The sequence below is a fragment of the Lepidochelys kempii genome, chromosome 11, assembly GCF_965140285.1.
Source record: "Lepidochelys kempii isolate rLepKem1 chromosome 11, rLepKem1.hap1, whole genome shotgun sequence".
In the NCBI taxonomy this organism is placed as follows: Eukaryota; Metazoa; Chordata; order Testudines; family Cheloniidae; genus Lepidochelys; species Lepidochelys kempii.
The window spans coordinates 45214130-45240959 of NC_136390.1; the positions used below are offsets into that span (position 1 = coordinate 45214130).

The 26830-nt window shown below is 38.9% G+C and overlaps 1 protein-coding gene across 1 annotated transcript in view; it reads right to left on the minus strand.

The window, feature by feature from the left end:
- The window catches only part of TTN (titin), a 468698-nt gene that overhangs the window by 180162 nt on the left and 261706 nt on the right, over window positions 1–26830 (minus strand). Inside the window, exons 125-129 of the mRNA XM_078847988.1 lie at window positions 16101–16388; window positions 13812–13904; window positions 13408–13690; window positions 12854–13037; window positions 12333–12422 (exon numbers count right to left, since the gene is read on the minus strand). Of these exons, the coding sequence (XP_078704114.1) occupies window positions 12333–12422; window positions 12854–13037; window positions 13408–13690; window positions 13812–13904; window positions 16101–16388 (938 nt within the window). The remainder of the gene's footprint in view (window positions 1–12332; window positions 12423–12853; window positions 13038–13407; window positions 13691–13811; window positions 13905–16100; window positions 16389–26830) is intronic.

Here is a 26830-nt window from a genome sequence, read left to right on the forward strand (position 1 = left end):
GATCAACATTTTTGAGAAGTTCCATGATATTAATGGGCTTCTCTTCCTCCTCTTCTTTCTTTTTGGTTGGAGTACTATTTAAGTAAGGAGAATAATTAGAAAACATGCACAATATTTCTTCTTTCTTGGAGAATCCCTTGGGTAACCAAGTCTGCTTAAAATCGTTTGAGCCTTCAGGTTAGCACTGGAGGGGCTTTATCCGACAAACTATTAGGCACATAAGTGCTCGCTACTCATGACTTCAAAGGGATTCTTAGTGACTGAAAGACTACTGATATGAATAAGTCTTGGTAGGATCAAGACCTATATATAAATGGTGTCAATCTGTTCAATATGTTGTAAATATTAATTAATTGCCTCTAGATCAGAGATACAATTGCATCCCCTACTGTAGAGACTACAGAGTGATTGAGAAAAGGTTCTTATGCCTACCTCTTCAGTTTTGCTCTCAGATCTCCTTCAATTACTTCTTCCTTTCTTCGTTCTTCAACTTGAAGTTCAACGCTGGTCTCAATTTCACCATGTTCATTAAAAGCTACACATCTGTACATTCCAGAATCAGTTTTTGTTGCATCCTTTATTTCTAGTTTGGCTTCGTCTCCTCTCTGCTGGATGAAAATACGACCTCCCTGGTTGAGTTGTCTCCACTTTCCCTTAGTCCATTTAACATTTGGGACTGGATCACCTCCAACTTTAGCAAGAAATGTTGCAACACTCTCTATAGAAAAATACAAAATCAAGCAGCTCATCTTTCACATGTGTAAGACAGCAGGAGATATCGTCATACAACTAATACAACAAATAGAGAAGATGACATATTTTTAGAAGAACAAGCTTACTTTCCATAACTTTGAGATTCTGAGGCTCTGAGATAAAGTACAGCTTTCCATCCACTGGTGCTTTCTTAGCTGCTGGTGCAGCTGCTGGTTTTTCTGGAAAATAGGTTTAAGGAATTAAGATTTTTCAGTCCCCTGAATGGGAATATTTTTTATTGTAGCTGAATCCATTTACTAAAGCAGCATATGCAGTGCATGTATGAAAGAAAAAATGCCAAGTACTTTCTGTTGACTTTCAATAAGTTATCATCTGATTTCCTAAGATGGAAGCAGACACTGTAAGGCTTATTCTTATCTCTGTCACACCGTGTAAAATTTATATGGAAGTAAACATAATCAGAATCAGATTTTAAGATTTTCAAAAATGGATGACTTTAATTTAGGCTCTTAAATCCACAGCTGGACACATAAATAAGTGGCCTGATTTTCAAAAGTTCTCATCAGCTATTATCCAGCAGCTTCCACACAGGACAGTAACAAGGGGCTTCTCTTTGGTGTTCATTTCTTCAAGGCCTGGTCTACAAGGTGTCTTAGTTTTATCATCAGCCTACAGCTAGAAGATTAAAGTGTCTGAGCGACTTCTAGGCCCACTGCTGCCTCTGTTCCAGGAGTGGTGCTACCTTAATATGTTAATTAGTGTGAAGAGCTCAGATGCAATAGTGATGGGGGTATAAATATTTGAGAGAGAGAGTCTCATCCCCAAACTGTATTAATTTCAATTGAGTGAGGGGGCAGTGTGGGTTGAAGCTGAGATAGCCCAGCCCAACTAATTGCACTGCTGCCTCTGAGCTGGGCAAATAATTTGTTCTTAATGCGCTCCCCAGCCTTCTTCCTTACTGTACCATCTTTCTGGCTGGCTCACTCCAGACTTTGCTGTATCTTATGGTGACACATAGACCTGGAGCACTCTCCCTGACAATATACCAAATTCCCTTAGTAATGTCCTACAAGACATACCTAAACCCCCATCTTCCTCATGGAGCATGCATGGTCTAGGGACTGTGGCCCACTCTTTCAGCTTGGTCTTGCCTCAAAGGCTGTGTTTTGTCTGCAAGGTGTGACAGGGTCGGGCCAGATGGCTATAAGAGAGTGATAGAAGGCCGATATATCAGCCGCAGGTTGAGTAGGTCCCTTATCCCTGGGTACGGTAACAGGGAAGGTTCCAGAACTAGTAGGAACTTTTTGGAAACAATTAAGACAGACAGGCTGATTAGAACACCTGCAGCCAATCAAGAAGCTGCTAGAATCAATTAAGGCTGGCTAATCAGGGCACCTGAGTTTAAAAAGGAGCTCACTTCAGTTTGTGGTGCGCATGCTCTGGGAGCAAGAGGCACTAGGAGCTGAGAGTGAGAAGGCGTACTGCTGGAGAACTGAGGAGTACAAGCATTATCAGACACCAGAAGGAAGGTCCTATGGTGAGGATAAAGAAGGTGTTGGGAGGAGGCCGTGGGGAAGTAGCCCAGGGAGTTGTAGCTGTCGCAGAGCTGTTCCAGGAGGCACTCTAGACAGCTGCATTCCACAGGGCCCTGGGCTGGAACCCAGAGTAGAGGGCGGGCCCAGGTTCCCCCCAAACCTCCCAACTACTGATCAGACACAGGAGGATTTGACCTGGACTGTGGGTTCACAAAAACGGCCAAACTGAGGGCTGCTGTGAATCTCTGAGGTGAGCAAATCCGCCAATAAGCGCAAGACCCCCCCAAGGTAGAAGAGGAACTTTGTCACAAAGGTTAAATTCTAAATCCTCAGGGTGGGGATCTACTGTTCATTTGACACAGGCCCCCTAATGTATACATTGTATATTTGTGGTGTTATATTAATTATCATTAAATATAATGCTACAATTAGGCCAGTATTTCAGATTATGTAATATTTTATGAAGTAACAAAGACACTGGTTATTTTCTATTTGATTATGAACCACTTAATTCACAGAAAACAAAGGTGTGATCATTGTAGTTTTGGTTTAAATTGCCATCACAAGCTGATTTTTCTCTTTTACTATACCTTTCACTGTCACTTTTGACTTGCAAGAGTCACTTCCAGCTACATTTGTAGCTTTGCACACATATTCGCCTGCATCAGTTTTAGTAACTGCTGTGAGTTCCAAAAGAGCTGTTCCATTAGCAAAGCTAAAGGTGCATTTATCTGAAGCTTTTATTTCTCTCCCAGCCTTCAGCCACTGAATCCTGATTGGCTGTGATCCCTGGACGTGGCAGCTGAGCTGCAAAATATCTCCTTCCGCTATTGTCACAGGTCTAAGAGGTTGGTCAAACACTGGTGGCTTTTTTGGTTCTGGAATTGGAAAATATTTTAGTAAATATTCAAGAAAGAAATGTGTGTTATGAACATGAGAGAGAAACACAAGAAATAAATGAAATTTTGACTTTAACAAGTCAGTTATATGTACAAGTAAGAGAATGATAATCTATGTGTGTTGATACATACAAGTCTGGTTTCTGAGAATACTAATACTACATAGTATTAGAAAAAATAGTATGGAAAATGTACTTTTTCACAAGCATGCAAGAAGAGGGTTTTTCTGTATTCCATCTTCTTTCAAAGCAGTAGTTTAAATTTGTACTCCTTCTTTAAAGGATACTAAAGCAACTAAAGCACCACTGCTATTCTTCAAATATTGCTTAAGCACTTTTTATAAGACCAAACAATGCAATATACTACAAAAGTAATGATTGCTCAACTCATTTTACCACAGCAAACTGCCCTGGCTGTACAAATTTAGATATAGATTCATTTGTTCTGAACCTTCCAACAATGAAGGAAAAGCTGCACATCTTGCATAGCAAAACTGCCATAACATGAAAAGAAAATGAGTAGAGATTTGACGGATATTACGGGACCTCACATTTTTATATCACTAAATGTTCAGGCTGATCTGTTTTTACAATCTGAATTCATAGTTCACACCAGATATAACTAGTTACCTCATCATCGTCATAAATCTTAAAGCAACATTAATCTGACTTTAACCTAGAAAGTCAAATTAATTACTTGCTTTTGTGGTTTAACTCAATCCCATCCTGGATGCCCTCAACAGCAAGAGTGTGGACCAGTGACGATGCATTTGGTGGAAAAGATACGAGAGCAAATTTATTGACATTAATGTAGGCAAAAAGAAACCAGTATTACAGGTTTTAAATTTCTACTGTCTGTTAAATGTATGTCTTGGGTGACATCACATAATATCTCACAATATTGTTTGACATAATATAAAAGGCAAAATAATGGGAAGAGTAGAAGATCAATCCATCCTGATCTTATACATTAACAGATGAGTTTGGAAAATCAGGATTGCAAATACAGGAAGATAAAATGGCCTGAGGTATTTTTGGCCCCAACTAGAGATCAGCCACATGTAACTTGGCTACTCCTCAGTTTGGTTGTCCTATTTGTCAGGGACAGAAGGTTTATCCCTATGGCTCCTGATGTGTGGAGGAGCTGAGCACACACGATTCCATATGAAATCACCAGGCAATGCAGGTTCTCAGCACCTTTGAAAACCAAGTCAGGGTGTTGGACCCACTAAAATATTTCTTTGCTTAGGGGTAGGCAATCATGCATTTGCAGAGCATGTGTGTCACAACTCTGCCCTCAGGTAGGCATGAACAAAATAGTTAGTTTTAGTGAGAGTTGCACAGGTGTAAATATGGGCCAAAACAAAACCATCTCATGCACATTTTACTTTGCTCATTCCATGCAGCTCCCTGCAAAACCCCAATGGAGATTCAAATGAAGTGTCAGCATAGGCTCATTTTTATGAGTAATCTAGATATTACTATTTAAAGTATGACACACATCATATTGCATGAGGGAAAAGAGGAAAAAAACAAAAGTACAAGAAAAAGACATACAATGGAGTAGACAGTGTGTTTGCACGACACTTGTTAAGAGCTAGATAAATAATTCACAACATGCTTTCTAAACACATTATGTACTATGCTCAGAATGCATATTAAGGGTATGGACTTCCAAAGATATATGATAAATCAGGATTATGTATGCAAAATAGGTCCCAAAGGACAGTATGCAAAAAGTAAAAAACAACAAAAAACCCCCAAAAGGTTCTGGCTCTTGCATTAATAACTAAATATTTTCAGCTATTTTTGAGAAGTGTTGACATTGTCCCCAAAAAAAATCTGTCACACTTTAGTGAACAAATATTCCAGGTGTGGTCTGGAATTTGTTTAATTACCAGGAATTATGTAAAAACGTAAAAAAAATTATGTTAAAAAAAGGTAAAAAATGGCATATTGCAAACCTCTAACCATTCATAGCATGCACAGTGTTGGGTTATTATTTGCAACAAATATGTATTGATAGCAGCAAGGTTTGTGTAATACCATTCTCTAAATAAAATATAGAAAGCTACAGGAAAGCAGTCACTATTTTGTTGTATACTATTTGTGCTGTATTCTAAGGTGAAAGGAATAGAAACACTGTGCCCAAATTCTATCCTGAAATACAGAGCTCAGAGTTGTGCTTGTGTATCTAAAGCAGGAATTGGGGCCATTATATCATTGTGTAAACTGTACTGAATTAATATTGTTCAAACACAATTATATATGGCCTAAAGATAAGACTCCTAGAGAGAATTATCTGATTAGCTACAGAAGGCATATTTTGACAGCTAACATGTTGATAAAGAAAATTAACACCACAGTGAGGCAAAATATGAAATTAACTAACCTTTAATAACAACGGAAGATGTACACAATACACTTCCTGCTTCATTGGACACTTTGCAGGTATATAAGCCAGCATCTGCCTGCCGTGTGCTCTTAATTTGCAGAAGTATGGTGTTGTTTAGGAATGATATTTCACAATTAGGACTCTGATAGATCTCTTGATTGTTTTTATACCAAGCAACGGTCAGAGGCTGAGAACCAGAAACACGGCCCTCAAGTTTAAGGATGTTCCCTTCTGTTTCTTCTACTATTTCAGATAGCTTCTTTGTAAAACTAGGTGGAATTTTTCGTTCTGCAAGAAATGAACATACTCCTTAAATTAAAAAAAATAAATTTTAAGATCAAATATTCAGTAGAAGACTTTTCAAGAAATACCTTTAATTGCTATATGTTGTTAAAAAAAAAACCAGTTTGCATACACAAACAGTGCTTTTTTTTTAAACAAAAAATATGCAGAGAACACCATTCTTGGAACAGGAAAATACCACACTGTGTAAATGGATGTAGAGTTTTACTATTTAAAAAGTTATAAAAAATATACTTGTACTGCTTTTAAGAAAAATGCCTTTTTTAAACAAAATCAGGACCCTATATATAAGTTACAAGGAGCAAAGCAGATTTTGTACAAACCATTTAAAATGAAAAGGTCTGTAAACTTTCAAAGAAAAGTAGACTAAAGAAAACATTATCTCCTCTCCACAATTCTCCCCACACTTTCTTTCAAAGACCTTTCAATTCCTCCAAATAGATACTTCAATATACATTTTCTAATCCATATATTGAAAAGATGGTCTCAAACTTATCTAGCAACAAGATGACTTATTTATTTTAGATATAAAGGAATTCATACACATGGATCAGGCAATACCTTTAATACTAAGTTGAGCTGCGCAAGAGTCCTTTCCAACTTCATTGCTAGCATGGCATGTATAGGTTCCAGAATCTGCACTGTCAATGTTCAGAACTGTCAAATAAGCTATGTTGTCTACATAACTAATCTGGTACTTTCGTCCGGTCCGTATCTCTTGGTTATTTTTTGCCCAAGTGACCTTAATTGGTTGTGTTCCTGATACGTGGCACTCAAAGTCAACACTTTCCCCAGCAAAAGCATCCACTGGTGCAATTGGGATGTCAAACAATGGAGGATTCTTCCCCTCTAAGGATGAAAGAAACACAAAAACATGTATAGCTTTTAAAAGCTCAATTAGTTTAAACCATATTGTTAAACAAATGTTGCACTTATTGTTTCAAGTTAAGATGGAAATTTTAAATGACCTGGTGACATTAAAGGGAAATTATTTCATAACCAACCAACCTGTAAGCACGAGCCTGGCACTGGAAGAAACAGTTCCAATAGCATTGGAAGCTGTACAAGTGTATTGCCCGGCAAGGCTCTTGTCAGTCTGCAAAAACTGGAGAGTTGCTACATTATTTAAGAAGGAGGTTTGCACATTGTAGCCATCTCGGATATGTACACCATCTTTAGACCAGGATACTTCAATAGGTTCTGAGCCAGTTATGCCGCAATCAAATGTAACCGGTAAGCCAATAGTTTCATGAATGTCTCTCAATGTTCGAGTAAACGAAGGAGGAAATTTACGCTCTGCAAGGAAAGAAGTATTACACAATGAAAGCTTTGGGAAGTTATCTAGCTTTGGTGAACACTCCAGTAAGCACTGCCTAAGAAGATACTCTATTGTGATTTAGTTTGGGTAGATTTGCAAGACGACACTGGACCATCCAGTTATTGTTTTTAACCAACTTGCCTAATATAAAACAGTAAGAGGCCCACAAAAGATCAAAGAGATTATATGCTAGACCATTTAGTTTGGGGATTGGTGTGAAGAGAGGATTCTGCCCAGGGATGATAGTAAGAGTACAACCACTTGCACCCTTCCTGTCTCATTGAAGTCCATGTTCCGAAGTTGTAAATGAAGGCAGAACTTAGGCTTAATGTTTGAACAATGGTCTCACATTTTCTACATTGTAAAGAGCTAGAAGAATAACTCGGGACATGCCCTAAACTGAAAGGGAAGACACAGACGCCTCTATGTCTTAGAGAGAGCTCAGGATAATTTCATGGGAATTTCTTCCCAGCCAGTCCTTTGCTACTGAAAGCTAATAAATGCTGCAGGGCCTCTTGACATGGGTAGTTTCTAACTGGCCGTGTAAAGGCACTGGGTGTTTCTGAAAAAAGACTTTTCTTTCCTGAAATACCACACCCAAAGAAAGTAAACTTTTATACTTGATAACATGAAATATTCACCTTGAACAGAAAGCAAAGCTGATGAAGAAGCCTCTCCAACACTATTTTCTGCTTTGCAGGTATACTTCCCGCTATCACCACTATCCACCTGGCTGAAAACCAAAGTGGCAACGTTGTTCTTAAAGTACATTTTAGAGGTAGGAGTTGCTCTTAGTTTTGTATCGCCTTTGTACCATGATACAATAATTTCTGGTGTGCCAGCAACTTGGCATTGTAATGATGCAGAATCCCCAACTGTCACCTGAACAGGTTCCAAGCGTGTAACAAAATAAGGTTGTTCTAAAGAACAAAGACACATCATTAGTAACAAAATTTAAATACCACAATGACCATTAGTATAAAAAAGATTCTTTGTGGAATGAGGACACACCTAATACTGAGACTGCAGCATGACAATTATCTTGCCCAGAATCATTCTCAATGTGGCAAGTGTACTGCCCCTGATCTTCTATTTTACTATTGGGAACTTCCAGAATGGCAGATGTTTCTGTGGTGGTGATGCTGCATTTTGCAGAATGAACTACTTTGTATCCATTTTTCTTCCATAAGACTGCAATCGGAGGGGTACCAGAGTATGTGCATTCCAGAATTAATGGTTTTCCTTTCTCCACATTGAGATTATTCATTTTTTTCACAAATTTGGCTGGTTCTATAGTGAATGATATGAAGATAAATGTTAAAAGATGACACCAAGAGATTTTTTTAGAGGAATGTGTGAAATTTCCAGCCTGACAAACCTTTTACAAAGAGCTGTGTTGTGCAAGAAATTTTGCCAGCCTCGTTAGTAACCAGACAGGTGTAGTCTCCACTTTGGAGTGGCTGTACATCAAACAGCTCCAGTTCTGCAACCAAATTTTCCAAGGAGATGTTGCATCTATGTCCTGGTACTAGCTCAATGCTACCTTTGAACCATTTAACCTCTAGTGGAGGGGTGCCTTTTAGGATACTGGTAAAAGTTATATTTGCTCCAGATAAAACTTGCAGGGGATCAGGTTTCTTCACGAAAGAAGGAGGTTCTAAAGAGAAACATAAAAGAGAAGTGCACTTTGATGAAGCGTAAAATATTCCTGTACAAAATATCGGTGGTTAGAATCATGTGACAGAGCCAAAAACGTAAATTGCCAGCAAAGAAAGTATTTTATATCTTAAACCTCCATCTTGTCCTGGATACTAACCTCTAACAGTCAAATATGCACTGCATTCATCAGATCCAGCTATATTAGTAGCTGTGCATGAATAAGTTCCCATATCGGATTCCTCTAATGTGTTCACTTTCAAAGAGCAAGCATTGTCTGTAAGGGTCGTCTGATACTTGTCTCCACTAGCAATCTCATGTCCGTCATGGAACCAGGAAACAGAAATGGGTGGTGACCCAGACACTTTGCAATCCAGCACAACAGAAGAACCAGAGAGACCATTAACTTCTTTCAGTTTTCTTGTGAAAGAAGGCGGTATAATGCGATCTGTATAGGATAAAACACAGCTATAAATATTACAGCATTATAACTTAAAAAGAAGATGGTTTCCAGGCATCTAGCAGAAACACCACAGTTTCCTTTCACACATCTGAATTGGTGTCAGCGAATACTAAGAAGCGTATAGTCCACACCCCGCTCCCCCCTCCCCCCAAGACCTGAGGTATTGAGAGAAGATAAGAACGGGTTGGAGGATACTCTCTAAAGCTGTTGCTTACCCCTTTTGAGGGTCACCTCTCTCCTTTTAATTTTTTCAATACTTCCTCATAAGGAGAAGAACAGTACCGCACCATCTGGGACAGGCAGACTCAGTTGATGAGACTGAGCCCAAGCCACAGCCTCCTCTTCGTGACGGGTGAAAAATGGTTCAACCGACTCCCTGCCTCCATGATCTCCACAACATTAGCGGGCCCACATAGGGTGCCTAAGGTCATATTAGCAGTGAGTCTTCCCAGAGTGGCAGCAGCATGACATGACACTGAAGGAGGCAGCGTGCTGTGTAATACGTTTTAAAGAAATTGTAAGAATCGAAGATAATTCACAAATTTAATCAACTAACCTGAAACACGCACTGAAGCTGTGCACCTGCTTTGACCAACACTGTTTTTCACCTCAAAAGTATACTCCCCACTGTCTTCTACTCTTGCATTGAGGATCTTAAGCCCAGACACTTTGTTGAAGAAGCTAATTTTGTATTTCTGATTAGTAGACAGCTCTTTCCCATTCTTAAACCACCTAGTAGTAAGCTCCGGTGTGCCGTCCACTGTGCATTCTAGAGTACAAGAGTCTCCAGAGGTGACTTTCATTGCACCGGGCTTCTCTACAATGATTGCAGGTTCTGAAATGAGATGCAAATCACAGCCATGTTTGATGACAGGACAGGAGATGCAATCAGTTTGTTAAGTGAGGTTAAAATATCATTCTGTATTGTTTTGTTTCCTTGTTACCAACCTAGAACTGATAGAGTGGCAAAGCACTCCTGAACTCCAGCGTCATTTTTGATCTGACAGATGTATATTCCAGCACTGGCTGGTTCCACATTTCCAATCTGTAGAGTTGCAATGTTTTCTGAATAGGAAATCCAAAGATTTTCGCTTTCTCTAATGATTTCCCCTTTGTCTTTCAGCCACAGAACAGAAATGGGCTGGGATCCTTCTAATGTGGCCTGCAGCTCAACTGGGTCTCCAACTACAGCAGTGAAATCACTGAGCTTCTTCACAAAAATGGGTGGTGCTGGTGAAGAGAAGATACGTCATGTTAAAACCACAAGGAGAGTGCGGAGAATGAGAGGATGCTAGGAATATAACTGATGTGTAAATCATTATACCAACCTTTTAGAGTTATAAAGCCAATGCAAGTGTCACTTCCCACATCATTTTCAGCCTTACACTGATATTCGCCTACATCTGTGGCATCCACGCTAAGGATGTGAATACTAGCAAGGTAGTTCTCAGACATGATTTTGTACTTCTTGCTACTTTTAATTTCTCTTTTGTCCTTATACCAGGAAATCTGGAACGGAGGAGTGCCCCGAAGTTCACACTCAAGATGGACATCTGAACCTTTCAAAGTCTCAACTGGATGGGGTTTCTTGCTGAAAGCAGGGGGTGCTATGAAAACAGAAATTTGGGTTTCTGTTAATTCAGTTCAGGACATAATAGAGAAAAGAACATTTAAACAGTAAATTGTATCACTATGTTGGACTGATAATGGAAGAGTAAAGATATGAGTCACAATAAGAGATGGCTTTCATGTCATAGCACACTGCTAAGATATGTTTCCTGCATTCCGAGATGTTTGTATTCACCTATCTGACTAAAGATAATACTTTTACTCTGTAACCGCAAGTAAAGTGGAGAAATCATAGACAGAAAGAGGTTCTGACCTTTCACTTTTAATGAGGTACTGGTGCTTGCACTACCCGCTGCATTGCGAGCTTCACAAATGTAGTCACCACTGTCTTCTACATGGAGATTGTGCATTTCAATGACTGCCACGGAATCAATGAAGGACATTCTGTATTTTTCACCATCATGGATTTCAGTTTCATCTTTGTACCAGGTGACTTTGATTTCTGGAGAGCCGCCTATTTTGCATTCATATCTAGAGGAATCATGCTGTTTCACAACTCTAGAGGAGTCTAGCTTTGTTATAATGCTTGGTGGTTCTATAAAACCAAAGAAAAGGATAAACATGATACATAAAATTGCACTGATCCATTAAAATGCTTAAATGAATGAACTATCTAATCAAAAGCACAGACTTTGGGGTGTGGCGAGTGGTAGAAATATCTACAAAATGTGAATTTACAGTAGCCAGTGATGTATGTGGTAGCAGCATGACAAAAATGAAAACATAGCTTGAAAAAGAGAGTATTTTAGAAAACAATCAAGAAAGAAAATTGTGTTGTGAATGCAAACAAAGAAGATAAGAAATCTGAGACTTGTATTGAGTATCTCCCTCCTATCTTAATGGCTTTTCCATTTCTATACCACTGAGATTTGGCATTTGGGATAGAGAACTGACAAATCAGGGTGCATGTGCGTCCTTCCTTGAAAGCAGAATCATGAAGATTCCGTTCAACTGCAGGGTCTATTAGCAGGTTAAAATATATATTTTAGTAGGCATCAGATTAAACTAAGAGTGTAAATTACTTTCAAATAGAAACTTTAAATGTACACATACCAATCACAGTTAGCTTGGCACTTGCAATATGTGGACCACAGACAACTCTGAAATTCCCCTGATCTGCAGGTTGGCAGTTCCTGATTCTGAGTATGTGCCGATCACCTTTAATTTTTATTTCATACTTGTTACTAGAATCCAATTTTTGAGTTCCTTTGTACCAGGAGAGTTTGATTTCTGGATAATTAATCTTAATTTCACATTCAAAGACAGCGTCCTCATCTGCTAAAATGGTCTGGTTTTCAATATCCCTGATGAGTGTGATAGGCTGAAAAATATGAATTTAAAAGGTTAAGTCGTCATTCCAAGATCACACTTCCTATTATGTGATTAAATACTTGACTATCAAGTCAAAGCCATCATGTCACCTCTGTCTGTGTGAGTCTTTGTTGAATAAATGATACAAGTTCATCAAATTCCTGTTCTTCTTTGCGAGCTCTCTCTGTGACCTCAATTTCCTGTGGAAAGACATGACATGATTTAACATGAAGTAACACTATTGGGAAATAGTTAGGATCCATGTGTTTATATCTGTCCCTCCCTCCCTGATAACAAATCTGGAGAGTCGTGTGACTCTCTAACTGAACCTTCTGCAAACCCATAGCTCACTTTAACCTCCTCACCAGCCCATCTTACAGGTTCCATGTCACCAAGAGCCTCTGGGCAAAGAGATGGGGACAGGACTTACTTGGACAGAAGGGTCAATGTTGGTAGCAACGCTGCCTCACCCAGTGCTTGAGCATGCTGGGAGTTCGGAGAGTGAGACAAGATAGAATTGGAATCTGAATCTCTTATGCATACAGCAATGTCACAGCTAGGATATCAAGCCTGTTGCCAGAAACCATGTTACTCTTAACATTCCCAATGCCACAGTCTGACTAGGTCTTACCAATCTATGACTTTCTTCCTCTTGGCTTTGCTTTAGCAGCTCAAAGGCTTGCAGGAGGCCACGGAAATCTGTAATTCCATACATGCGAGCATACTTCTCATATTCTTTGGGATCAACATTTTTGAGAAGTTCCATGATATCAATAGGCTTCTCTTCCTCCTCTTCTTTCTTTTTGGTTGGAGTACTATTTAAGTAAGGAGAATAATTAGAAAACATGCACAATATTTCTTCTTTCTAGGAGAATCCTTTGGGTAACCAAGTCTGCTTAAAATTGTTTGGTATAGAGCGAGCCTTCAGGTTAGCGCTGGAGGGGCTTTGTCTGACAAACTATTAGGCACATAAGTGCTCGCTACTCATGACTCAAGGGGATTTTTAGCTAACTGGAAGACTACTGATAAGAGTAAGTCTTGGTGGGATTAAGGCCTATACATAATTGGTGTCAACCTGTTGAATATATTATGAATACTAATAATTACATCTGGATCAGAGATATAATTAAAGTATCCCCCACTGCAGAGACTACAGAGTGATCTAGAAAAGATTCTTATGCCTACCTCTTCAGTTTTGCTCTCAGATCTCCCTCAATTACTTCTTGCCTTCGTTCTTCAACTTGTAGGTTGGCACTGCTTTCAATTTCACCATGTTCATTAAAAGCTACACATCTGTACATTCCAGAATCAGTTTTTGTTGCATCCTTTATTTCTAGTTTGGCTTCGTCTCCTCTCTGCTGGATGAAAATACGACCTCCCTGGTTGAGTTGTCTCCACTTTCCCTTAGTCCATTTAACATTTGGGATTGGATCACCTCCAACTTTAGCAAGAAACGTTGCAACACTCTCTATAGAAAAATACAAAATCAAGCAGCTCATCTTTCACATGTGTAAGACAGCAGGAGATATCGTCATACAACTAATACAACAAATAGAGAAGATGACATATTTTTAGAAGAACAAGCTTACTTTCCATAACTTTGAGATTCTGAGGCTCTGAGATAAAGTACAGCTTTCCATCCACTGGTGCTTTCTTAGCTGCTGGTGCAGCTGCTGGTTTTTCTGGAAAATAGGTTTAAGGAATTAAGATTTTTCAGTCCCCTGAATGGGAATATTTTTTATTGTAGCTGAATCCATTTACTAAAGCAGCATATGCAGTGCATGTATGAAAGAAAAAATGCCAAGTACTTTCTGTTGACTTTCAATAAGTTATCATCTGATTTCCTAAGATGGAAGCAGACACTGTAAGGCTTATTCTTATCTCTGTCACACTGTGTAAAATTTATATGGAAGTAAACATAATCAGAATCAGATTTTAAGATTTTCAAAAATGGATGACTTTAATTTAGGCTCTTAAATCCACAGCTGGACACATAAATAAGTGGCCTGATTCTCAAAAGTTCTCATCAGCTATTATCCAGCAGCTTCCACACAGGACAGTAACAAGGGGCTTCTCTTTGGTGTTCATTTCTTCAAGGCCTGGTCTACAAGGTGTCTTAGTTTTATCATCAGCCTACAGCTAGAAGATTAAAGTGTCTGAGCGACTTCTAGGCCCACTGCTGCCTCTGTTCCAGGGGTGGTGCTATCTTAATATGTTAATTACTGTGAAGAGCTCAGATGCAATAGTGATGGGGTATAAATATTTGAGAGAGAGTGTCTCATCCCCAAACTGTATTAATTTCAATTGAGTGAGAGGGCAGTGTGGGTTGAAGCTGAGATAGCCCAGCCCAACTAATTGCACTGCTGCCTCTGAGCTGGGCAAATAATTTGTTCTTAATGCGCTCCCCAGCCTTCTTCCTTACTGTACCATCTTTCTGGCTGGCTCACTCCAGACTTTGCTGTATCTTATGGTGACACATAGACCTGGAGCACTCTCCCTGACAATATACCAAATTCCCTTAGTAATGTCCTACAAGACATGCCTAGACCCCCATTTTCCCCATGGAGCATGCATGCTCTGGAGACTGGAGCCTACTCTGTCAGCTTGGTCTTGCCTCAAAGGCTTTGTTTTGTCTGCAAGGTTAAATTCTAAACCCTCAGGGTGGGGTTCATTTGACACAGGCTGTTAGGATATAGATATTCGGGCCTGTCTGTAAAGGCCTATACTCTAAGAATTTAGGTGTATTCTTATCACTTAGTTATAGAGGTATAAAAGAAAGAATCAAAATCACTGTCTGACTGTATAAGGCCTTTTCTTACTGTGACAGTCTGAGGCCCTGTTCTTAGGCTAAGATCTCTGGCTAAGCAGCAGAGGCAGCCATAAGCTGGGAACCGTATGGTCACATCCTCACATTCCAAAGTAGTCACATTGAAATAAGGCCATCTGGGGCTGTTAGAAAGGTGATCTGATCTATCACCTCCAGAGAAAGGGAAGAGCCTAGAGGATGTTTAGTTTGATAGTTTTCTGTTCGCTAAGAACTCACTTATCAATAGACACAGCAGGGAAACCCATATGTCTTTATAGATGTAGTTGTGAAATCCTCACTTCTGTATTGTTTTGTCATTATAGTTCCCCCTTTGCTATTGTTTATTTGCATGGTCTCTGTCTGGTTCTGTGATTGTTTCTGTCTGCTGTATAATTAATTTTGCTGGGTGTAAACTAATTAAGGTGGTGGGATATAATTGGTTAAATAATCATGTTACAATATGTTAGGATTGGTTAGTTAAATTTCAGGAAAGTGATTGGTTAAGGTATAGCTAAACAGAACTCAAGTTTTACTATATAGTCTGCAGTCAATCAGGAAGTAAGGAGGGTGGGAATGGGAAAGGGCAGTGGGAGTGGGGAAATTGGAATCATGTTTTGCTAAGCGGGGGGGGGGGAGAATGGGAACAGGGACACAGGTAAGGCTCTGTGGTGTCAGAGCTGGGAAGGGGGACACTAAGGAAGGAAACTGGAATCATGCTTGCTGGAAGTTCACCCCAATAAACATAGAATTGTTTGCACCTTTGGACTTCGGGTATTGTTGCTCTCTGTTCATGCGAGAAGGACCAGGGAAATGAGAGGATGAAGGAATAAGCCCTCTAACACAGGCCCCCTAATGTATACATTGTATATTTATGGTGTTATATTAATTATCATTAAATATAATGATACAATTAGGCCAGTATTTCAGATTATGTAATATTTTATGAAGTAACATAGACACTGGTTATTTTCTATTTGATTATGAACCACTTAATTCACAGAAACCAAAGGTGTGATCATTGTAGTTTTGGTTTAAATTGCCATCACAAGCTGATTTTTCTCTTTTACTATACCTTTCACTGTCACTTTTGACTTGCAAGAGTCACTTCCAGCTACATTTGTAGCTTTGCACACATATTCGCCTGCATCAGTTTTAGTAACTGCTGTGAGTTCCAAAAGAGCTGTTCCATTAGCAAAGCTAAAGGTGCATTTATCTGAAGCTTTTATTTCTCTCCCAGCCTTCAGCCACTGAATCCTGATTGGCTGTGATCCCTGGACGTGGCAGCTGAGCTGCAAAATATCTCCTTCCGCTATTGTCACAGGTCTAAGAGGTTGGTCAAATACTGGTGGCTTTTTTGGTTCTGGAATTGGAAAATATTTTAGTAAATATTCAAGAAAGAAATGTGTGTTATGAACATGAGAGAGAAACACAAGAAATAAATGAAATCTTGACTCTAACAAGTCAGTCATATGTACAAATAAGAGAATGATAATCTATGTGTGTTGATACATACAAGTCTGGTTTCAGAGAATACTAATGCTGCATAGTATTAGAAAATAAAATAGTATGAAGAAAGTACTTTTTCACAAGCATGCAAGAAAAGAGCTTTATGTATTCCATCTTCTATCAATGCAGTAATTATTTGGCACTCGTTCTTGAAGAATATTAAAATAACTAAAGCACAGGAGCTAAGACTTCAATAAAAGCAGACTTCAACAAAAAACTTAGAGTACTGGTCGGTATGGTCTTATGGGAAGAATATCCAGGGGAAAAAAGAGTTGAGGAGAAATGGCAGTTTCTCAGGGAGACAATATTGAAGGCACAACTTCAAACTATCCTGATGCGAAGGAAATATAGGAAGAATAGTAAGAGGCCAGTATGGCTCCATTCAGAGCTCTTTAATGATCTGAAAATCAAAAAGGAATCATACAAAAAGTAGAAACCTGGACAAATTGCTAAAAGAATAGCAGAAACATATAGGAACAAAATCAGAAAGGCTACGTCAAAAAATGAGTTACACCTAGGAAGAGATATCAGTTCTATAAGAGGAGAATAATTAATAATTTAGGATCAAGAGAAAGAAAAAGGAAAGTGTGAGTCTTTGAGAACTCCTGGAGGATTTGTGAGGTCCTAGAAGACTAGAGAAAGGCAAACATACTCCTTATCTTTAAAAAGGGAATAATGAGAACCTGGGGTATTATAGACCTGTCAGCCTAACTTTGATACCTGGAAAGATAATAGAACAATTATTAAACAATCAATTTGTAAGCCCTTGGAAAATAATAGGGTTATAAGGAATGGATTTTTTAAGAACAAATCATGCCAATACCAGCCTAATTTCCTTCTTTGACAGAGTTACTGGGCTAGTGGATGGGGAGAAGCAGTAGATGTGATACATCTTGATTTTAATAAGTCTTTTGATACAGTCACACATGATATTCTCCTAATCAAACCAGGGAAATGTGGTCTAGATGCACTTACAATAAGGTGGGAGCACACCTTACTCAAGACCAAACTCAAGCAGTGGTTCACTGTCAAATGGGGAAGGCGTATCTAGTGGGGCCTGCAGGGGTCAATCCTGGGCCCAGTACTATTAAATATTTTCATTTATGACTTGGATAAAGGAGTGGAGAATATGCTTATAAAATTTTCAGATGACACCTGGGGAGGAGTTGCAAACACTTTGAAGGACAGGATAAGAATTCAAAACAACCTTGACAATTTGGAGGAATGGTCTGAATTCAGCAAGATAACATTCAATAAAGACAAGTGCAAAGCACTTCAATTAAGAATGAAAAATCTAATATGCAACTACAAAATGGGAATTAACTGAGTAGATGATGCTACTGCTAAAAGGGATCTGAGGATTATAGGGGATCACACATTAAATATGAGTCAACAATCTGGTGCAGCTGCAAAAAAGACTAATATTCTGGGGTTTATTAACAGGAGTGTCCTATGTAAAACCTGGGACCTAATTGTCCCATTCTATGGGACACTGGTGAGGCCTCAGCTAGAGTAGCGTGTCCAGTTCTGGGCATCAGACTTTAGGAAAGATGTGGGCAAATTGGAGAGAGTGGGATGAGAGCAACAAAAATAATAAAAGGTTTAGAAAACCTGACCTATGAGGAAATTTTTTTTAAAAATGGGCAAGTTTAGTCTTGAAAAAGAATACTGAGGAAGACCCTGATAGTAGTCTTCAAATATGCTCAGAGCTGTTATAAAGAGGACAGTGATCAATTGTTCTCCATGTCCACTGAGGGTAGAACAAGAAGTAATGGGCTTAAGTTGCAGCAATGAATATTTAGGGTAGAGAAACTATTAGGAGAAACTTTGTAGCTATAAAAGTAGGTAAGCTGTGGACTAGGCTTCCAAGGGAGGTTGTGGAATCTCCATCACTGGAGAGTTTTAAGAACAGACTGAACAAGTACCGGTCACGGATGGTCAAGATTTACCTGTTCCTGCCACAGCACAGGGTGCTGGAATTGATGACGTCTCAAGGTTCCTTCCAGCCCTAAATTGCTATGATTCTGTACTACAACAACAATTACTGCCCAATCCCAAACTACCACAGCAAACTTCTCTCACTGTACAAATTTAGATATAGATAGATTTGTTCTGATCCTTCTAACAATAAAAGAAAAAGCTGCACTCTTTGCATAGCAAAACTGCCACAACTTGAAAAGACGAGTAAATATTTGATGAATATAATGGAACATCATATATTTATACCACTAAAGATTTGGCCAGAACACTTTTTCATTGTTAAAAACTTTAATTCTCATTTTTATGAGTAATCTAGTCATTACTATTACTTTAACATAGGACACACATCAAATTACAGTGTGGAAAAGAGAAAAGAAACACAAACACAGAGAAACACATGCAATGGAGTAGGGAATGTATTTGCACTAGGTTTGCTAAAAGCTAAATAAATTATTCAAAAAAATACATTTTAAGCAGTAAAATGCTAGGAATGCATATTAAGGATATGGACTTCCACAGACATCTAATTAATCAGAATTAGGCATACAAGATAAGCAAGAAAAGATCCCAAAGGACAGTAAAGAGAAACTCTTGCATTAGTAGCTAAATGTTTTCAGCTATTTTTGAAAAATGCTGACATTGTCCTGGAAAAATCTGTCACACTTTAGTAAACAAATATTCTGAGTATGGTCTCAAATTTATATAATTGCCATAGCATGTACAGCCTCGGGTTATTATTTGCTACTAATATGTATTGATAGCAACAAATTTTGTGTACTACTGTTCTAAAGGAAATGTAGATGTCTGCAGGAAATCATCACTATTTTGTATTATATTATTAGTTTTAAGTTGAAAGCAATAGACTTATTGGGCTCAATTCTGTCCTGAGATACAAAACTCACATTTCAGAGTAGCAGCCGTGTTATTCTGTACCCGCAAAAAGAAAAGGAGTACTTGTGGCACCTTAGAGACTAAGAAATTTATTGAGCATAAACTTTCTTGAGCTACACCTCACTTCATCGGATGCATGTAGTGGAAAATACAGTGGGGAGATTTTATATACATAGAGAACATGAAACAATGGGTGTTACCATACACACTGTAACAAGAGTGATCAGATAAGGTGAGCTACTACCAGCAGGAGAGCCGGGTGGGGGGCGGGGGAATCTTTTGTAGTGATAATCAAGGTGGGCCATTACCAGCAGTTGACAAGAACGTGTGAGGAATAGTAGCTCACACTGAAACTCATGAGAGTTCTGCCTGAGTATCTAAAGGAGAAGTAGCTGCCATTATCTCGTGTAGGCTGTACAGAATTTAATATTGTTTCAACACAATTACCCATGGCCTAAACATAAGACTCCTAGAATGAATTATTTGATTAGCTGTGGAAGACATATATTGCCAGCTAACATGCTGATAAAGAAAACTAACACCACAGTGAGGCAAAACATTAAATTAGCTAACCTTTAATAACAACGGAAGACGTACACAATACACTTCCTGCTTCATTGGACACTTTGCAGGTATATAAGCCAGCATCTGCCTGCCCTGCTCTCTTAATTTGCAGAAGTATGGTGTTGTTTAGGAATGATATTTCGCAATTAGGACTCTGATAGATCTCTTGATTGTTTTTATACCAAGCAACGGTCAGAGGCTGAGAACCAGAAACACGGCCCTCAAGTTTAAGGATGTTCCCTTCTGTTTCTTCTACTATTTCAGATAGTTTCTTTGTAAAACCAGGTGGAGTTTTTCGTTCTGCAAGAAATGAACATACTCTTTAAATTGTAAAATTAAATTTTAAGATCAAATATTCAGTAGAAGACTTTTCAAGAAATACCTTATATGACTATATGTTGTTAAAAAACTGTTTGCGTACCTTGAAACAAGATTCTATTTTTTACAAAAAGTACACAGAGGGTAGCACTCTTAGAACAGCAAAACATGACACTTTAAATGGATGTAGAGTTTTACTAGTTACAAAGTAATTAAAATATCACTTATCTTATACTGCTTGTAAGAAAAATGCCTTTAACAAATGAACAATTTATGTATAAACAAGAAACAAACTAGAATTTTCTGTAAACCATTTAAGATGACAAAGTCTGTAAAGTTTTAAAGAAAAGAAGATTGAAGAAAACATTATCTTCACTCCTTAATTCTCCCCTCACATTCCTTCTAATAGCTTTAGATATTTCCTGACAGAGATTTCAATACACATTTTCTAATCCATATATTAAAAAGACGGTCTCCAATTTATATAGCAACAAGATGACTTATTTCTTTCAGATATAAAGGAATTCAGTGTGCACATCATACACCAGAATCAGGCAATACCTTTAATAATAAGCTGAGCTGCACAAGAGTCCTTTCCAACTTCATTGCTAGCATGGCACGTATACATTCCAGAGTCTGCATTGTCAGCACTCAGAATTGTCAAATGGGCTATGTTTTCTACATAACTGATCTGGTATTTTCCTCCAGTCCGTATCTCTTGTTTATTTTTCGCCCAAGTGATCTTAATTGGTTGTGTTCCAGATATGTGGCATTCGAAGTCAGCACTATCCCCAGCAAAAGCATCCACGGGTACAATTGGGATGTCAAACAATGGAGGATTCTTCCCTTCTACAGAGTGAAAGAAACAGAAAAACGCATATAGCTTTTAAGAGCTCCATTAGTTTAAAGCATATTGTTAAATAAATAAATGTTGCACCTATAGTTTTAAGTTGAGATGGAAATGAAAAAATGACCTGGTGACGTTAAAGGGAAATTATTTCATAACCAACCAACCTGTAAGCACGAGCCTGGCAGTGGAAGAAGCAGTTCCAATAGCATTGGAAGCTGTACAAGTGTATTGCCCAGCAAGGCTCTTGTCAGTCTGCAAAAACTGGAGAGTTGCTACATTATTTAAGAAGGAGGTCTGCACATTGTAGCCATCTCGGATAGGTACGCCATCTTTAGACCAGGATACTTCAATAGGTTCTGAGCCAGTTATGCCACAATCAAATGTAACTGGTAAACCAATAGTTTCATGAATGTCTCTCAAAGTTCGTGTGAATGAAGGTGGAAGTTTACGCTCTGCAAGAAAAGTATTGAACAACGAAAGTTTTGGGAAGTTATCTAGCTTTGGTGAATTCTCCAATAAGCACTGACTAAGAGGACACTGTATTGTGGTATAGATCGGGCAGATTTACAAGAAGATACACTGGAAGATCCAGTCATTATTTTCAACCAACTTGCACAATAAAAAACAGTAAGAGGCCCACAAAGAATCAAGGAGATTATTTGTTAGATCATTTAGCTTGGGGGCTGTGTGAAGGGAGAGCTCTGGCAAGAGGTGGACTACCAGTCAATGTGGCTACAAAGTTATACAAGAGGGCTGAAATTTGCCCTAACATTTGATTTATAATCTCACTTTTTCTGCACTGGGAAGAGCTGGAAGAATAACCATATTCATGACTGCCCTATTCTGAAGGGAAAGAATCAGAAGCCTGTCTCCCTTAGAGAGCGTGCTGGTTAACTAAAGATTGGCATTAGGAATGAATTTCCAGCCAGACTTTTACTGGTGGAAGGTAATTAATGATTAAGGGATTCTAGACAGGGGTGATCTCTAACTGGTCAGTTAGAAGAACAGAATGTTCCTAAGAAAATACTTTTCTTTACTGAAAAAAACAACCCTTTAGTTATGAAACCTTTTAAATGTGTTAACATGAATTATTCACCTTGAGCAGAAAGCAAAGCTGATGAAGAAGCCTTTCCAACACTGTTTTCTGCTTTGCAGATATACTCCCCACTATCACCACTATCCACCTGGCTGAAAACCAAAGTGGCAACGTTGTTCTTAAAGTACATTTTAGAGGTAGGAGTTGCTCTTAGTTTTGTATCGCCTTTGTACCATGATACAATAATTTCTGGTGTGCCAGCAACTTGGCATTGTAATGATGCAGAATCCCCAACTGTCACCTGAACAGGTTCCAAGCGTGTAACAAAATAAGGTTGTTCTAAAGAACAAAGACACATCATTAGCAACAAAATTTAAATACCATACCAAATGACCATTAGTATAAAAAAGATTCTTTGTGGAATGAGGACACACCTAATACTGAGACTGCAGCATGACAATTATCTTGCCCAGAATCATTCTCAATGTGGCAAGTGTACTGCCCCTGATCTTCTATTTTACTACTGGGAAATTCCAGTATGGCAGAGGTTTCTGTGGTGGTGATGCTGCATTTGGCAGAATGAGCTACTTCAACTCCATTTTTCTTCCACAAGACTGCAATTGGCGGGGTACCAGAGTATGTGCATTCCAGAATTAATGGTTTTCCTTTCTCCACATTGAGATTATTCATTTTTTTCACAAATTTGGCTGGTTCTATAGTGAATGATATGAAGATAAATGTTAAAAGATGACACCAAGAGATTTTTTTAGAGGAACGTGTGAAATTTCCAGCCTGACAAACCTTTTACAAAGAGCTGTGTTGTGCAAGAAATTTTGCCAGCCTCATTAGTGACCAGACAGGTGTAGTCTCCACTTTGGAGTGGCTGTACATCAAACAACTCCAGTTCTGCAACCGAATTTTCCAAGGAGATGTTGCATCTATGTCCTGGTACTAGTTCAATGCTACCTCTGAACCATTTAACATCTAGTGGAGGGGTGCCTTTTAGGATACTGGTAAAAGTTATATTTGCCCCAGATAAAACTTGCAGGGGATCAGGTTTCTTCACGAAAGAAGGAGGTTCTAAAGACAAACATAAAAGAGAAGTGCACTTTGATGAAGCGTAAAATATTCCCATACGAAACAAAGGCGATTAGACTCTCATAAACAGACCCAAAAATGTAAGCAACCCACAAAGAAAGTAGTTTATATCTGGAAGCCCTGCCTTGTTCTAGATACTAACCTCTAACAGTCAAATATGCACTGCATTCATCAGATCCAGCTATATTAGTAGCTGTGCATGAATAATTTCCCATATCGGATTCCTCTAATGTGTTCACTTTCAAAGTGCAAGTATTGTCTGTGAGAGTCGTCTGATACTTGTCTCCACTAGTGACCTCAAGTCCGTCATGGAACCAGGAAACAGAAATAGGTGGTGACCCAGACACTTTGCAATCCAGGACAACATGCGAACCCAAGAGACCACTGGCTTCTTTCAGTTTTCTCGTGAAAGAAGGAGGTAAAATGCGATCTGTATAGGATAAAACACAGCTATTTACAACTCTATAACTTAAAAGAGAGATGGTTCCCAGGCATTTAGCAGAAACATGGCACTTTCCTCTGGCACACCTGTGTTTGCATGGGAGAATCCAAAGCAAGCCTGCAGTTCAAAACATTGAAGCCTGAGGTACTGAGAGAATATAAAAAGGATTGTAGGATACTCTCAAAATCTGTCAGCTCACCCCTTCTGAGGATCACCTTTCTCCTTTTATTTTTTCAATAATTCCTCATAAGGAGAACATCAGTACTGCACCAGCTGGGACATGCAGACTAAGTTGATGAGACTGACCCCAAGAAACAGCCTCATCTTTCTGATGGCTGTAAAATGTGATGCAGGCTTCAACCTATGCACCCCGTCCATGATCTCCGCAACACAAGTGGGCCCACATAGGGTGCCTAAGGTCACATTAGTAGTGAGTCTTCCCAGAGTGGCAGCAGCATGATGTGACACCAAAGGAAGCGGCGTGTCCTGTAACACGTTTTAAAGAAATTGTAAGAATCGAAGATAATTCACAAATTTAATCAACTAACCTGAAACACGCACTGAAGCTGTGCACCTGCTTTGACCAACACTGTTTTTCACCTCAAAAGTATACTCCCCACTGTCTTCTACTCTTGCATTGAGGATCTTAAGCCCAGACACTTTGTTGAAGAAGCTAATTTTGTATTTCTGATTAGTAGACAGCTCTTTCCCATTCTTAAACCACCTAGTAGTAAGCTCCGGTGTGCCGTCCACTGTGCATTCTAGAGTACAAGAGTCTCCAGAGGTGACTTTCATTGCGCCAGGCTTCTCTACAATGACTGCAGGTTCTGAAATGAGATGCAAATCACAGCCATGTTTGATGACAGGACAGGAGATGCAATCAGTTTGTTAAGTGAGGTTAAAATATCATTCTATATTGTTTTGTTTCCTTGTTACCAACCTAGAACTGACAGAGTGGCAAAGCACTCCTGAACTCCAGCGTCATTTTTGATCTGACAGATGTATTTTCCAGCACTGGCTGGTTCTGCTTTTCCAATCCGTAGAGTTGCAACGTTTTCTGAATAGGAAATCCAAAGATTTTCACTTTCTCTAACGATTTCTCCTTTGTCTTTCAGCCACAGAACAGAAATGGGCTGGGATCCTCCTACTGTGGCCTGCAGTTCAACTGGGTCTCCAACCACAGCAGTGAAATCACTGAGCTTCTTCACAAAAATGGGTGGTGCTGATGAAGAGAAGATACGTCATGTTAAAACCGCAAGGAGAGTGCACGAGGAGTGTGACGAGAATGACACCATGCTGGGAATATAGATGATGTGTAAATCATTAAACAAACCTCTTAGCGTTATAGAGGAAATGCAAGTGTCACTTCCTACATCATTCACGGCCTTACAGTGATATTCGCCGACATCTGAGTCACCCAGGCTAAGGATGTGAATGCTAGCAAGGTAGTTCTCAGACATGATTTTGTACTTCTTGCTACTTTTAATTTCTCTTTTGTCCTTATACCAGGAAATTTGGAACGGAGGAGTGCCGCAAAGCTCACACTCAAGATGGACATCAGAACCTTTCAAAGTCTCAACTGGATGGGGTTTCTTGCTGAAAACAGGGGGTTCTATGAAAAGAAGAAGTTTGAGTTTCTGTTAATTCAGTTGGGAACATAACAGAGAAACGAACATTTAAACAGTAAACTTTATCACTATGTTGGACTGATAATGGAAGAGTAAAGACACAAGTCACAATAAGAGCCATGTCATAGAACTCTGGTAAAATCCATAGTCTGCGTTCTCAGAAGGCAGCACTCGCCTATCTGACTGAAGAGAAGATTTATTAACCTTCCACGGCAGATTAAAAGAAGGAACCGACAAAAACGGGAGGAGCAGGGTTCTGACCTTTCACTTTCAACGAAGTACTGGTGTTTGCAGCCCCTGCTGCATTGCGAGCTTCACAAGTGTAGTCTCCACTGTCTTCCACACTGAGATTGTGCATTTCAATGACTGCCATGGACTCAATGAAGGACATTCTGTATTTTTCGCTGTCATGGATTTCAGCTTCATCTTTGTACCAGGTGACTTTGATTTCTGGAGAGCCGCCTATTTTGCATTCATATCTAGTGGAATCATGCTGTTTCACAACTCTAGAGGAGTCTAGCTTCTTAATAACCCGTGGTGGTTCTATGAAACCAAAGGACAAGAGTAAACAAGATTATTCACTAAACTGCAGATTCATTAAAGTGATGAAATCAGTGAAATATCTAACCGACAGCGTATACTTTTTTGCGTGGTGGGGGAAGAGTACAAACATCTACAGAAAGTGAATTTGCACTAGCCGGTGATATGTCTGGTAACAGCATGACAAAAACGAACACATAGCATACATAACAAACAAAAGCAGGGGAGTTTCTTTGAACGCCTTTGCCAGTGGTCTGTGTTATATGTAGAATGATTTCCTGAGTTCCTTGCAAAGATTCGGACATATTTATTTTGCAGGAATATTATTGCTTACTAAATTGCCATATATATAACTTACAAGAGCATTTAGATATAAGAATTACCCTCAGCTACAATTCAGTAATTTATATATCATGTACCGAGACTTTCAAACAGCTACTGCAGACAAAACTAGATATATATTGACTGGATTCACTGAAATATTCAACTCTTACTGTGCAAGACAGCATCTTAAAATGCCAAATTTACATCGGAAATTTGCTCTTTGGAAGTTCCATACTAGATTTCAGCTGATCTGTGACCTTGACTATGATAGAAATTTATATTGAATTCTGTCCATGTTATATGTATGGAAGAGAATTTATATATTTGCTATATTTAGTGCATAGATCCCTGGTGTGTATGTGTATGCTGTGTAGCTTAGTCCTAGCATATATATATATAGCTAAAGTCTGTTCCCTGATTGACCTTTTGGGCAAAAGTGTATGTATAAAGTATTTATGTTTAAAAATCTATGTTTAAGCTTTTTACATTTACCAGTGTTTAGCACATGTGGCATGTAAATACCTTGCAATGCCGGCTACAACCGTGCCATGTGAACACGTGTTCTCACTTTCCTGTGACATTGTGAATAAGAAGCAGGCAGCATTAGCTCCCTTAACTGTAAACA